The sequence below is a fragment of the Sceloporus undulatus genome, chromosome 2, assembly GCF_019175285.1.
Source record: "Sceloporus undulatus isolate JIND9_A2432 ecotype Alabama chromosome 2, SceUnd_v1.1, whole genome shotgun sequence".
Classification (NCBI taxonomy): Eukaryota; Metazoa; Chordata; class Lepidosauria; order Squamata; family Phrynosomatidae; genus Sceloporus; species Sceloporus undulatus.
The window spans coordinates 260,175,730-260,191,577 of NC_056523.1; the positions used below are offsets into that span (position 1 = coordinate 260,175,730).

At 41.4% G+C, this 15,848-nt stretch overlaps 1 protein-coding gene across 2 annotated transcripts in view; it reads right to left on the minus strand.

Annotated features, from left to right (window-relative positions):
* MEGF10 (multiple EGF like domains 10) overlaps window positions 1-15,848 on the minus strand; it is a 164,036-nt gene that overhangs the window by 50,253 nt on the left and 97,935 nt on the right. For both annotated transcript variants that reach the window (XM_042455237.1, XM_042455236.1), the window contains exons 9-12: window positions 15,498-15,710; window positions 6,163-6,337; window positions 2,877-2,997; window positions 268-431 (exon numbers count right to left, since the gene is read on the minus strand). In XM_042455237.1, the coding sequence (XP_042311171.1) occupies window positions 268-431; window positions 2,877-2,997; window positions 6,163-6,337; window positions 15,498-15,710 (673 nt within the window). The remainder of the gene's footprint in view (window positions 1-267; window positions 432-2,876; window positions 2,998-6,162; window positions 6,338-15,497; window positions 15,711-15,848) is intronic.

Genomic DNA, 15,848 nt, shown 5'->3' on the forward strand with positions numbered 1-15,848 from the left:
GGTTTCTGGGCATGGCATGAGTGCAAAGCCAGCTTTTTGATGCCCAAAAAAGGAGCAGATCTTTGCCACTTCTTCTTCGGGCAGCTTCAAGATGGATTGGGGCCACAATATGCAGTTGCCCTGGCCCAAATTTGTCTTCAAGTCACCCCTTTTACCAGTCTATTTTAGCCCTTTGTGAAGTAAGAAAGCAAGTATTATTAAAACAACTTCTTTTCTTCAATATTTTCAATATAACCCTTTCACTCATCCTGGAGTGTGTTTGCTTACCTGACAAGGATGTTCACATTTTTCCCCATTCCATCCAGGAGCACAGGTACAAGATCCATCCAGAGTATTGCATGCCCCTCCATTAAGGCACTGACAGGTTAAATTACAGCCAAGACCCCATGTCCCACTCGGGCAATTTATAGAGCAGTCTACTCCATGCCAACCTGCAACAATTAAAGCAAAGTGCATCTCTTAAGCAATTAATTCAAATTCTGAAATCCTGTTTGGATGTAAAACAGTAGGTGTAGTTCATCTACTCTTAAGAGTTGATCTGGAAATAGCTCAGGAAACCCCATCCCAACCATATTATTTGTATTATGTAATATATTCACATGCACATTATTCTCAGACTGAAGGACTGTTAATGCCCGAAATGAAATTAATTCCACAGGACTTTACTATGTCTCTGATGCTACTTAGCCTCTACATGAGAACACTGGGAACAGTTATCCAGAGATGTAGATGAGGTGTCTCCAGTATTGTTTGTTTGTTTGTTTCATTTTTATGTTGCTTTTTTTTTTCAGAAAGGGACTTAAGGTAGCTCACAAATAAAAAACATTTAAAAAACATATTACAATAAAAATAATTAAAAACATCAAATAAAAATAATATGATCTGCAAACTGAACCAATTGCTGAGCCACAAAGTATACAGAAAACCTACATACATGGACAAATACCTACACAAGAACTCCAACCATCACCCAGGACAAAAAAAGAAGAACAATAAAAACACTTGTAGACTGGGCAAAAAGGATCTCTGAACCCTAGTTCCTGAAAGACGAATTGAAGCACCAAGACTGGGTTCTACAGGCTAATGATTACTCCAGCTCAGACATCAGAAGGGCGACCAGACCCAGAAAAACCCATAGGCGTGAAGACAAACAACCACCCAAAGGGAAGTCACAGACAGAATAGGGAAACTTCCACATGGTCTACAAACCAACCAAGAAAATCCAGCAAATGCTGTGCTCAAAAAAGGACAGGAGAGACCCACTCACTGCTGCAGGAGTTTATCGCATACCGTGCAGCTGTGGACATGTCTACATAGGGACTACCAAACACAGTGTTCAAACATAAATCAAGGAACATGAGAGACATTGCAGACTAAAAATTTTGCAGTAGCAGAAAACATTATAAACCATCCTAGGCATAAAATGCTGTTTGAAAACACTGACAGTCTGACCATGCCAACAACTATCAGGTCAGGGAAGCCATGGAAATCCATATACACCTGGTCAACTTCATCAGGAAAGAAGAAACCTTGAAAGTAAACAAAGTTGGACTACCAAAATCAAGACTCCGCACATGCAAATGAACATCACCCAGGATCAGGGGGTTTCCCAGCATACAATGGATCATTAATTAAATAGACACCATGAGGCCTTGCCATTCAACAACAGAACAATACACAGATTAACATGTAAATCAGTTCCTCTCAATCGACAGTTATATATAGCCCACTCTCTTCCATGCCAGCATTCTCTGAAGATGTCAGCCCCAGCTGCTGATGAAACAGGAATAAACTGTTGTAGAACATGGCCTCATAGCCCAAAAAATGCACAAAAAATATAAAATTACATGCAGAATTAAACAGTTAATAAAGTGGCCCTTAATTTATTTATAGATTTTGTATGTCTCTTTATTCTGGGTAGGCAAACTGTATTTTTGAATTTTATACTTTGTTTACAGGAAAGAGAAGAAAAATAAGTATGTTGAATATAACAGATAACATATACAAAATACCCATGTTCTAAAGAATCTATATCATTACCAGAGTCTTTAACTACAAAATTAAGTGCTTTAGGGGGATACAGAAAGCCCAAAAGGGGCAGCTTAGAGCCGCCCCTTTTAGGCTGGATCGGAACCAGGGCAAACAGATGCCCAGCCCCAATCCAGCTATCTTCTCCCCCCAAAAAGAGCAGATAAGATCAGCTCCTTTTGGGGGCTGAAAGAAGGCACCACGCTCCCAAGTGGAAGAGAAGCTGGCTGGCATGTAATTGCCGGTCTGGCTTCTCTCATGCCTGGAGGCATGGTGCGTCTAAATGTCACACCCCCAAGTGAGCTCAAATGGGCCGTTTGTTTCAGCCCTTAGATGCATTTTTTAAGCATATCAATATGAACTTCCATAACAAATTTAAAAAGCATTTTGTAAACCTAGCTATCTTACTATCTTTTCCATTTGCCTATTTGTTTCTTTGGAATTGTAAGTGTCTGCTGAGATCAAGAAAATATTTGAGTCCACAACCATTTCACAGAAATTCTGTTATCTATTTGTGTTTCCTTCTGGGTATCTTACTTTGGTTTACTGCAGAACAGTAAGATCAAAATTGCTGGGGTTTGAGAAGAACTGGATTGCAAGAATGGTGCTTATATGTCACAGAGAAAGAAAGCCAGAACAAGGAAGGTGTCCCTATTTTGGGGATAGGTGTATTTTTACTTATATTTAACAACTTAACAATAATTGGAAAGGACCAGCAGCTTGCTATCTTAAATATTCATGATTATCTTAAATTGGTCTTCCCTTTTTGTTTGTTTCAATGGTCCATTCCAATTTTTTTAATATTTCATATGAATTCCATATTACAAGAGGTAAATTATTTACCTTACCTGCTTTACAGGTACAAGAACCATCCACGGGAGAACAGATGGCTTCATTTTTGCAGTTGCATGTGGATGAACAATTTAATCCATATGTTCCAAGAGTGCAAGGAACAGAACAATCAGAACCCTAAAACAGAGAAAATATGCCAAAGGGGCAATGATAAGGAAAGGAATGTAATTTGATTAAGTCTTTTTCTCCCCTTTTCAACTACAATAATTAAACCAGCAATCTTTGAATAATTGTTTCCATTTAATTTCAAAGAAGAACACATATTTAAGGACTGCTTCATATGTTACTTTATTTCTGCATCAAAATAATCTCTTTGCAGAAAATTATCTGTACATACAAGCTTCTTTACCACAGCATAGTAAACAAGCAAAACAAAGAAATACCCCCCCCAAAAAAAACCCACACTGTAGTGAATACAGTAATTTACATATCGAAACAAAAAGGGGGAAATGTAACATATGTAAAATCCCTTAGACCAGTGATGGCTAAACTTTTTGGGGCCGTGTGCCTGAAATAATTTTTTTTCTGGCAGGTGCTTCTGCTCTCTGGAGTGGGGTTTCCACCCTCAAGATGCAAGGTTTCTGGGGCGGCGCTTCTCTCCCCACCCTTTCCCCGGCCTCCAGTTGTCTCTAGACCTTATTGCATAGGCCCTGGAATGGCCCTGTCGCATTACAAATGGAGGCGTGATGGGAACGGGAGGCGGAATAGAACGCTGTTTACCGCACAGGAGAACGCCACTGCTGGACGTTCCTTTCATGTTCCAGATACGTCCCAGAGGGGGAGATTTTCAGGAAAGCTTCTAAACTGTTCCAGAAAATTGCTCCCTCTGGGATGCATCCAGAATGCGATGGGAACTTCCGGCAGCGGTGACATTCTCATGTGCGGTAAACAGCATTCTATGCTGCCGCCCATTCCCATCACGCCTCCTTTTGTGACGCAACAGGCCTGTTCCAGGGCCTGTGCGATAAGCTATTCTGAGAGACAGCTAGAAGCTAGGGAGAGACGCACCAGTTGCTCCTCTTCTCCCTGCCCGTAGCTGTCCCTCCAGAGGCAGCTGGAAACTGGGAAAGGTCCCTGGGGAGGAGCAACTGGCACATGCCGGTCACTCCTACTCTCCTCCACCCTTTTCCCACCTCCCAGTTGCCTCTCTGTCAGAAGCTGAAGGCTGGGCAAAGTACAGGGGAGGAGCCAGTGGCATTCACCTCTGGCTCCTCCTGTTAAGGAAAAAGCAACAAGGGACATACAGTGAATGAAATAAAACATGTATGTGAGAGTCAGGATGACTCAGCAAAAGCAATTAGAAGCCACACAGGTATAATAGGTAATGTAATTAACAAGTCCTAAATGCCAAGGAGAGAAATGCTAAGTGGATAATTGTAAGCACCTGAGAATTGTTAAGAGGACAAGGTTGAGATGATGAAATCATTAATTGTGGGATGAACCAAGAGAACCAATGAGAATGGTTATACACGCCCACTGGGTGGAAACAGACAAGAGTGGGTGGTATCTTGCAATGACTATAATAATGGCTTTGAATCCCAATGTATTTTGTGGGTAGTTGTGTGAGTAGTAGTGAGGAGTTGTATTGGATAGTTTTGGAGCTGTACATAGTAGAATAAAGTAGATCTTTTATATAAGACAACTGAGTTGTCTGGTGTCTTGGGTGAAGCTACAAGAGCCAGCTGGATCCTGAAGAAGGGTGAAGACTTCTGTGGAAGCAAGAGTGAGAAGGCTTGGAGAGTTTGTCAGGGTCTTCAGCCTATTCTCTGTAACTCTGCTGCTTTAGAGCAAAGCTTTATCCACTGGCCAAAACTGGTCAGCGCCGGTGCGTAACAAGGTGGTGAGTTCGAGCCAGAGGTGAAGAGCTACAACTCCCATCATCCCTGACACCTCCTCCCTGTCTCCACCTGTTTCTGAGAGACAGCCGAAGGCCGGAAGGAAGCAGGGAAGAGGAGCCAAAGGTGTGTGCCTGTTGCTCCTTCTCCCCAGCACCATTTTCTGGCTTCCAGCTGTCTCAGAAAAACAGCTGAAGGCCGGGAAATGGCAAGGAGGAAGAGCAATGGGCACATGCACGCCTGTTCCTCCTTCTCCCTGACCCCTGCTGGGCGAAATGGCATTGCATGCCACCCGTACCACAGGTTCGCCATCACAGCCTTAAACCATTCTAGATTTTCATTAGCTCACTTTGGAATTATGCAAATACTGACAAGATCTAATAGCCTATAGACACACACACACACAAAATAAAGTGGGATGTGTCAAATCTGTCTTCTTCATTTCCACAGAGTTTTATAATGTTCTGACTTAGGTGCTTTCTGCACCGCCATTTGGGACGTCCTCCGAACGTCCCATTTTAAAAAAGGGGCGTCTCTTATAGACGCCCCTGGGCCTAGTACGGACTCCGTCCGTACAAGATGGCACCGGCCCTTCTACATGGCCGGCGCCATCTTTGCGTATCGGACGCTGAGCGTCCGTACGCGTCGCGCCGCTTGTGACGTAGCGAGCGCGCCCCTGGGGCCTCGCTATGTCGCAAACGCGACGGAAAAAGAAGCTCCATTTTGGAGCTTCTTTTTCGGTCCGCGCGGGAGTCGGGCCGTGTGAAGGCTCCGGCTCCCCCGCGGACCTACTGGCGGCGGCGGCAGACCGCCGCAAAGCGGCGGTCTGTACCCCGCCTTAGGCATCCAAATAAACACTTCAGAGTGTCTCAAATAACCTTGTTTGTTAAAATTGCAAGTTTAAATTTGAAGCATAGAATAATAGGCATTCAAATGCAGATGCTGTCCACTGCTTTTAACTGGGTAAATATTTGAACACATATCCCAATGCTATTTCTTAAGCCCTTAAGCCCAAACAGCTGATCAGGGGGCTGGAGGAGCACAAGTTCAACACTGGCTAGCATATTTTGACGGCAGCAGGAGGGCACCTGTGGGCCACATGCCCACGTGTGCTTTATTTATAGTGAGTATTATGCAACCTCATCATTTAAATCCCGGGATAAGAAATGTATCTGCTATTCTTCAAGCCTTTTCTCCACTGTGGTTAATATTTATACTTCATTAGAAATTTTCCACTCTTTCAATCTCATATATATGGCAAATGACTCTAGCAGAACCATTTATTAAATTCCATGATCTCTAGACGTGAGATTAAAACTTCCTCTTGCTTTTAATTTCTCTGAAAGTTTCCAAGTATTTGCTCCTTATCAGTTCTCACTAGAATCAGGGGACTGTGACCAAAGGGTAACTGCTGAAACAGCTGGTGATGTGAATCAGGACTACTTACCTTAAATCCTGGAGCACAAATGCATTTTCCTTTCACACTGTCACAGTCAGCACCATTTTGACAACTGCAGATCTGTTGACATGATTCGCCATAGAATCCTGGCGAACATGTCTCATTACAGTAGAGTCCAGACCAACCAGGCTTGCAGGAGCATTCTCCAGACATGGGGTGACAGCTGCCACAAAAGGATGAAAGGAATAAAGCATTTGGAGCTAAATGTGACACCAGCAACTCAAGGCAGCAAAATATTGTTATATACACATTATAACAGGATTTAACATAGAAGACTGCTTGAAAAGAACTATTTAATAATAACAGTAATGGCAACAACAATTTCTAGACACTCTCCTCCACACTGTAAATAGTTTAAAACATCTCTTTTTCCTTGATTTGAATTTTTATCCAAAATACCATTATTAATAATATCATTTCAAATCACTTTAAAACCCTCATTAACTGTCACTGAGATCATACTCACAATTTGCATTCTTTTTTGAAATACAGTACACACTTATGAAACATCCATGACCTTCTTTGACAATATGATCAAGATCAAATTAAAAATTATGCAAAATAGTTCTTTGTACTTCATGTACACTCCCAGCAAATGCCAGCTTAAGAGGAGGTGATTTTACTTAGAACTGCAGCAGAGAAAGTAAGGGTAAAATTCTAACCCACCATGTCTATTGTAGTCTTCATAACCACCAAGTCACTAGAACAAATGTTGTTTGCATTTTCAAAATATTATGCAAATATTTATTACATTTTAAACTTTAGTACATTTAAACTTTCCCCTAACCAAAGTTTTCTGGTGGTATATAAAGATGTATTTAACTCACAGGTTAAAGAAATGTCTTTAAGGTCTTCACTTAAAATGATGCTCTAGTCTGAAACTGTTTTCTTTCCCAGAAGTGATGTCAAATCACTTTTACAGGGGAAAGGTCAGGGGCACCCTTATAACCTTGAGGAATGCAGATGGTCGGTCCTTTCCATACCTGGTGACAACCCAGCTGTCCCTACCTGAAAACAGCAGCTTCATTCAATGGGTAGCTACACAGCTGTTATCTTGTAGCAAATGGATACCATCAGCTGTGGTAAGATATATGGGCTAGGAAATCAGACACAATGGAGTGCTCTGTGGTAGTCTGGCAGACAAAGCACTTAGCTTAACACTCACGCAAAGGAAGCCCTTAATATACAGATCAATTAAGTTTACAATAAGCAGCCTGTTTAAAGATGGACTCCAATCACTGATTGAAGTAATATTCCCTAAGGCATCACTTAGGAGGAGAAGGGGGGACATACCCAAGTCCAGACACATCACATGAACTGAGAGAATACTCTCTTCCTTCCCTGATTTAAAAATAACAGCAAATTTCTCTTCAAGACTCCTTGCTCCTTTGTGTCAATTTAATTCCCTACTGTTTTTTGTTATTCAGTATGACTACCATTCTTTTATACTACTGTTACTGAAATGCAGTCACTCCCCCAAAGGGCATTGCTTTTCCTATTACTATTTAAACAACAACAACAACACATATACACAATAAAGATTGTTTTCAAATAAATTTTAATTTGTGCAAACCAGGAAGGGCAGGGATTTCCCTAACATATTCTTGCTTCACATTTCTGATATGTTTCGGAAATGATAGGTGGATTAAAACTATTATCTGTTATAATTCTTTTATGATTTAAAATATTTTATGCCTCCTTTCTTGGAAATATCAATCGTTATAAGAAAGATTGGTTACTAGTTATAAATTATCTTTCTTAAAAAAAAGGAGAAAAAAGCATAATTGCTTTTCAGGATTAGAAATCTACCTCCAAGAGATTTTTGTGAGAAACAAAAGGGAAAGAATATGAATGTTCTACAGTTGATATAAGAATAGGGGTAGGATAACCATGAATGTACTTAAGATCTATCCAGTCTATCACAACCTATCACAGGGTTTTCTTGGCAAGATTTGTTCAGAGGGGTTTGCCTTTGCTTTAGAGGCTGAGAGAGCATCACATGCCCAAGGTCACCCAATGGGTTTACATGGCCATGTAAATCCTGATCTCCAGAGTTGTAGTCCAATGCTCTAATCACTACACCATGCTGTCTGTCTTTGAAAATCTATATGTAATTATTTTAACATCTATATAGAACTGCTGGGAGAAGTTGTGCAGCAACCTGGAGTACCATGTTATTAGTAAGCATATTTCTATAAAGAAAAATACATACATTTCTATGCAGGTGAATATTTCTGAAGGAAAAAGAATCTTATAATAGCTTTGTGACTGCCTGTATTCTTTATAATGGAGTTTCCAAAACAACAGGTAAGCCCTTTTTCACCTGAGAAACAAACAGAAAACAAATATTCTTGTCCTCTCAAGTTATCATCATGCTGATGATCAGCTCTCTACCTTGCCTTGCCAGAGCAGGAAGAAATAGGCAGTCACATATGTAAAAGATGGGTAAACCACACTATTAGTGAAACTAAGACCAGTGTGAAGGGAACAGTTCTAACTGTTCTCTATGAGATACCCAGGAGACTGACACCAACAGCCAAATGGACAGGTTACATACCTTGCACTACAGCTCTTCATTGGTCATCTGTGAAGTCATACAACTAGGTTATCCTGCACCAGAGCAGTGCCTCTTTTGGAGTGTTCTACAGTGCTCTGAAGAATGTGGTGGTAGCCCCACCCACCTCTGGCAGCCCCATATAAAGGGCTTCCCACCAAAACCCTATAAAGGGCGCCGATGCAGCCATCCCTGAGAACCAGCAAGACATGATGAGGTGAGGGTTGGCAGGGTAGTGTGACTTCACAGACGACCACTCAAAGAGCTACAAGTACAGGTATATAACCTCTTCTTCTTCTTCATAGTCTCTGTGAATCACACAACTGGGAAACTGGCAAGCTACAAAAAGTAGGACGTGGGAGTGTCAGTGCAAACAATAAATTTTTACTGAAAAATGTGTATATAATCAACAAACATAAGCACAACAACCCCTGCCCCAACATGTCATGCAACAAGAATGACAAAATTAACATAGTTTTGAAGGAAGAGAACATCCTCAAAATGTCTTCCCCATAGGATTGAGCTTCTTGGCCTCCTTGTCTGCTGGTGTGGAATACAGATAGCACAAAGCTCTTAACCGAGCAGCGACAATAACAGAATTAGGTTTCAGATGCTGTCCAAGAGGAGGAATGGGTGAACCATCCACCTTGTAGAGTGTCTCTAACTTACTGGAAGTGGATGGAATGGATGACTGTGTCAACCAAGACTTCTGGATAACTTGCATGAGGTATGGAAATATTGGTAGAGCTACAGGAGTGGTGGCTTGAGATTGGATTCACTGGAAAACTGGGTTCTCAATTGAGTTGAGTTGTTGCAGGACCATAATGTTGAGAGATTTGGCATCTGATAAACAAACACCTTGACATCATCAGTTGGGGAAGAAGGGTATGTGGCACCTAACTTAATTGAACAAGACTTCCCAGTAGGCACAATCACCAAATCAGAATCAGATCTAAAAGTACCAGATATCATAGAAAGATGGATGGTTTGACTAGCACTGGCAACAGTGGAGGTAGAAGGAGCAGACTTTTTCTTCATACCATTCATGCTTCAGCTTGAGCTGGCCAAGATATGGTCTGATTTTGAGACGCATTGCTCTTAGTATGATTTGAGTCAACCGATGCTGGACCGTGTTGGACTAAAGCCAGGACAGCAGAGTATGCACAGTGTGATAAATGCATCAGAAGCGACTGTATGACCATCTCAAGTAGTGTTCATACTTGTGGTCTCCGTACTGAAACTGAGAAGAAGACTGGACAGGAGGACTGAAGCCGAACTTCCTCACGGTGGACCTGCAACTCCTGCATCACAAAGGTTGTGTTAAAGATGTTCCTATAGTGGCAAGTATGGCGGGTTACAGACCGCCATATAGTACACGCTCCGTGCGTACTAGGGTTAGGAAAGGTCTTACTTTTCTCATGACCCTTCTCCCTAGTACACGTGGAGCGCGCACTAAATGGCAGCGCCCATCCACATGGGCGCTGCCATTATTACGTCATGGGCGCATAGCGTCCAGACGTGTCACGGCGGAAGTGACGTCATAAAAGTGCGCCTTGCACTTTGCGGCGCCACTTCCAGGGCCCAGGAAGGAGCGCGATTTCCGCGCTCCTTCCTCAGAGCATATGGGAGTCGTGCAGTTTGGCCACTGCGGCTCTCAGGACACTGCAAACGGCAGCGGCGGGAGACTGGCCGCCAGAGGGCGGTCTGTAATCCGCCTATAATGCCCAGTATGGCTCTCACTGGCTGAAGAGACAACATCAAAATAGAAGGATTACCAAGAAGGGGACCTATATAGCTGAATCCAGAGAAAACGGAGGTACTCATGATAGGTTCCCCAAGTCCAGTGATGGAGGTTTTCCAACCTGTCCTGGACAAGGTCATGCTTCCCCTAAAGGACAAAGTTCGCAGTTTGGGAGTACTCCTGGACTCCTCTCTACAGTTATCTCAAGTGGATGCGATGGCCAGGAGTGCTTGGTACCAGCTTCGTCTGCTACACCAACTGCGCCCCCACCTGGATCGAAAGGACCTTGAAACAGTGATACATGCACTGGTAATCTCTCAACTAGATTTCTGCAATGCGCTCTACATGGGGCTACCTTTGTACCAAGTTCGGAAGCTTCAGCTAGTTCAAAATGCAGCAGCCAGACTGATCACTGGAACATCCAGGTCAGATCATAACACCAGTTTTAAAATCTCTACACTGGCTGCCAATCAGCTTTCAAGCTCAATACAAAGTGTTGGTCATCACTTTTAAAGCCCTATGTGGCTTGGGCCCGAATTACTTGAGGGAACGCCTCTCCCTACATAATCCACCCCGCACTCTCAGAACATCCGGGAAGAATCTTTTAGAATATTCAAAGACTAATATCAATTTCCTATAGAACATTCACTGCCATGGCACTAAAGACGGATTTCTTCAGGCAGGCATACCCACCCAACCTTCTGTAAAGAAACAGAAGAAATCCCACTTCTGATCAAAATAGCACATTGTAACTGATATTTTTATTAGTATTGTTGATTCAAGTTTTAACTGATTATTGTTTATGTGAACTATCAAACTGACAGCAACAAAACCAAAAAAGTAACAGGTCCAGCTCCCACCAGTTTTGTGTTTCATAGTAGGGGATCTTGGCTCTCTTGCTCCACCTTCAAAAGGAACATTTTCTTAAATATTCACTTATACTGAGGCAACAAAATTAAAACATGCTTCAGTCTCTCACTGATTTATAAAATCAGGGAGTTAGCCAGAAATCTACACTCCTAGTTGTTACACATACACTGTACTAATAGGATGGGGAATATACAATTTCAGATTTTTCAGTTTATAATTATTCTCTACCCTCAAAGCCTTTTTAAATCCCTACTATAATTTAATCAGAACAGAAGCAGAACCATTCTTTCTATTTGCAACCACTGTTTATTTTGCCTTTGACATTCTTGAAAACAAGCTTGTAAAATGTGGGCTAGAAAAAGGAACTGTTAAATGGATCTGTAATTGGTTGACCGGCCGAACCCAAAGGGTGCTCAACAATGGCTCCTTTTCATCCTGGAGAAAAGTGACCAGTGGGGTCCCACAGGGCTCTGTCCTGGGCCCAGTGCTATTCAACATCTTTATCAATGACCTGGATGACAGAATTGGAAGCATACTTATCAAATTTGCAGATGATACCAAATTAGGGGGAATAGCTAATACCCCAGAGGACAGGATCAAGATTCAAAATGACCTGAATAGACTAGAAAGCTGGGCCAAAGCTAACAAAATGAAATTCAACACGGAGAAATGTAAGGTATTGCACTTAGGGCGGAAAAATAAAATGCACAGATATAGGATGGGTGACACCTGGCTGAATGAAACTACGTGTGAAAGGGATCTAGGAGTCCAAGTAGACTACAAGTTGAACATGAGTGAACAGTGTGATGCGGCAGCTAAAAAGGCCAATGCTATTTTAGGCTGCATCAATAGAAGTATAGTGTCTAGATCAAGAGAAGTAATAGTGCCACTGTATTCTGCTCTGGTCAGGCCCCACCTAGAATATTGTGTCCAGTTCTGGGCGCCACAATTCAGAAAGGACATTGAGAAACTGGAGCGTGTCCAAAGGAGGGCGACAAAAATGGTGAAAGGTCTGGAAACCATGCCCTATGAGGAACGACTTAGGGAGCTGGGGATGTTTAGCCTGCAGAAAAGAAGGTTAAGAGGTGATATGATCGCCCTGTTTAAATATTTGAAGGGATGTCATATTGAAGAGGGAGCAAACTTGTTTTCTGCTGCTCCAGAGAACAGGACCCGGAACAATGGATGCAAGCTGCAGGAAAAGAGATTCCACCTGAACATTAGGAGGAACTTCCTGACAGTTAGGGCTGTTCGACAATGGAATGCACTCCCTCGGAGGGTGATAGAGTCTCCTTCCTTGGAGGTCTTTAAACAGAGGCTGGATGGCCATCTGTCAGGGATGCTTTGATTTGGATTTCCTGCATGGCAGGGGTTGGACTGGATGGCCCTAGTGGTCTCTTCCAACTCTATGATTCTATGATTCTATGATTCTATGATTCTATGAAATAGTTAAATTTCATCCTCATTATCTTCTGCAATGAAAAGGGCTTCTGTGACAGCTGACAGCACTTTAGAAATAAATATTAACAGATCATGATAGCCCAGAAAGACAGTTCAAATCTATCAATAGGTATCATTACAAAAACAAAGCCAATGCAAAGTGTAAAAATGAAAACCTCTTTATAGAATCATCTCTTGTCTCAATCTCTTCCCCCTCTCCCTCCATGTATATGTGTGTTTGTGTGTCTGAAACCAAGAAAATATGGGCACAATGAAGTACAAACCATACTGTGAGATTTGACCAACCAGGCAGGTGAACGGTATGTAAATAGCTAAACCATTGACAAAGACATAGAATTCAGTTCAAAAATTCTGAATGCTGTTCATATTTCTGCTGGTGTGGCCACAGCACATTTGTAGTGAGTGCATTTTTAAAAATCAAGGTTTGGCATGGTTTCACTTGGCAGAATGTTGAAGGGAAATATTTGTCTACTTGCCCCAGAGTTGTTATTTCTGTTCCACTAATTTACAAGTGGAAAATATGTTTGTTAGTTGCATTGGGGGGGGGAGGGATACAGTATTGCAACTTAAATCATGACTTCACAGTTAATTGTTATCATGACTTTAACTGTTATAATTCCCTTTTACACTTTTTTCACTCTTTTCAGTGCAAACTACTAAACCCAGGTGTTACTTCCAACTAGAGTAAATACAATGGAATCAATGGCAACCTGGTAAATCAAAGATTACACAGGTTATATTTATTGAGGGGATCTAATTAGTTTGTATTAACACTTGGAATTATCCTGTATTCATTGAGAGAGTTGGCTTATGGAAAAGAGGAAGAATTGAATCAATAAATAAAAGTTAACTGGCAGGATAACACACAGCTAACACAGTAGCAGAAGACAGATGTGAATGTATTCTGGTTGTAGGAGACAGGTATGAATACATTTTAGATATGTCCAGGCATGCCTTGTTTTGTTTTGCTTCTGGCCTACCAATTAAATAGTTTGCTTTTCTCAACAAAGTTATAAAATGAACAACAGATGCTCCCACGCCTACGTGGTGGCTAAGTCCATTCAATTTGTCACAGGGAGGGTAAAATGTCAAAACATATTCAAAGATAGTCATATGCTTCTGTTTACATCTGAACATTTGTAGTTTGACTTGATCACAAGCTGCCTTCCTGGCATACAAATGAAGCAACAGCTGTGCTGAACACGAATCAAGCATAATCCTTGAAATATCAGAAATGCTATATGGTACTGTGTCATACATTCTTGTCAAAGTAAAATGTTTACAATCATTTTAGTTAATTTTCTGAGAGCTTAACTAATCATAGCTCCTATATACAAATTTTAATAGAAATAGGGTGGAAAGGACTGATATAACATCCCAACTCCAAACCACTGCTTAATATTTTACCTACTGCCCACAGTATTTTTCAGCTACATCACAAGAGAATGCACACATGAACAGTCTTGCTAATGAAATAGGAAAAGACATGTAGCCATCTCCCAGGTCAATTACTGAGCTAACCAAGCAATTGGAACTTTTAAATATATACGTGTTGCTGCTAATGATGCTACAGAATGGTAGAGATATTTCTATCAGTTTTCCCATCATTTGTCCCACAACAGGATTAAAAACAAAACAAAACGACTATACTCAGTAAGTAAAAGGACAAACTCTGATTAAAGTGAGACTATTCCATTTAAGAATAAATAAGCTATCTAGAAAATTGCCATAGCAATCTCACTCAAAAATGTTTCTATAAAAGGGGCAGGCAAAGTGCACCCACAAAGGGGGGGGGGAGGCCATTTCCACCATGTTTGGGGTCCTTCTCTAAGAGAGGCCCTTTTTTAACACAAGAAAGACAGGAAAATATTTCCATTCACTTATGATTGTTTATTTAAAAGGCCTCTTTTAAAGGTTCTAAAATGGCATGGGAAGGCCCCAACACATGGCAAAAATGTTCACCTCAACTCCTAGGGGGCACCTGTGAGCTAAACAAGATTTATGTACTTTTTGTGGGAGCAAGTGTGCCGGATGGTGCAGCCTTCCAAAGTTTCCTGGGGGGCTAAGCTGGCCCACTACCATTCCATAGATGCCCAATCCTGTTCTACAATATGACTCACATATCCACTTCAGCCTAGGAAGCTCTGTTGCATGACTGCACAGGCTTGTGCACCCACAGTGATGTTTTCTTTTTTTAGCACCTATAGTCTACTTATTCTCTCAAAAAGAGTATGACGAAATCATTTCATCCATTCCCAACTCCATCCAAAGTACACCACTTTTCTAATTTTCCTTATTCCCCTACTACCTATAACTGATAAAACTGCTGCATGCAGCACAAAAGCGCTGGAGTTCAGGAAAGAATATAAAGGTTTCCATGCTCCTTTGCTAAATTTAAACTCTTAGACCTTCTTCCACCATAAGGAATGTATTGTAAAAACAATATACCTGCTGGTACTCGCCCTTAGAACCAGAACCTAAGAACTTCTGACCCATGCTTAACTGCTATTACAACTATCACCCCTGAGTCAGGACATCAGAAACAACAGTATCAGAATATTAGAAATAGTCTTCCATATAGTCTTATTAATCCCTCAGAATGCTTCTCCCGATGGGATTGTTTGGCTATTTTACATTCCCCCAAAACTAGTGATGAAACAGGCTACAACATGCATGTCAAAAGTTAAAGAAATTTACCTGTGTGTATTTTGCAAATGACAAGGGCATTTTTTGTCACATTTCATTCCATAGACACCTTCTGAACACAGTCTTGTTTCACAGTGTTCTCCTGTATATCCTGGCTCACAAAGACAGGCACCACTTATGTGATAGCACTTTCCACCATTCATGCATTGACATGTTTCTTCACATTGTACTCCAAAGGTTCCCACTGGACATTCGTCTTGACACCTGTTGGGAAAGTCAAGAAGCAGAAGAGATTTACTCACTGTCTATTAAAGCACTTTAAAATCCAGTTTGAAACAACCATCGTTAATACATTCTATACAAGGTCTTGCTTTCAGGTTCTTCTGAAATGCTCCAGCATTT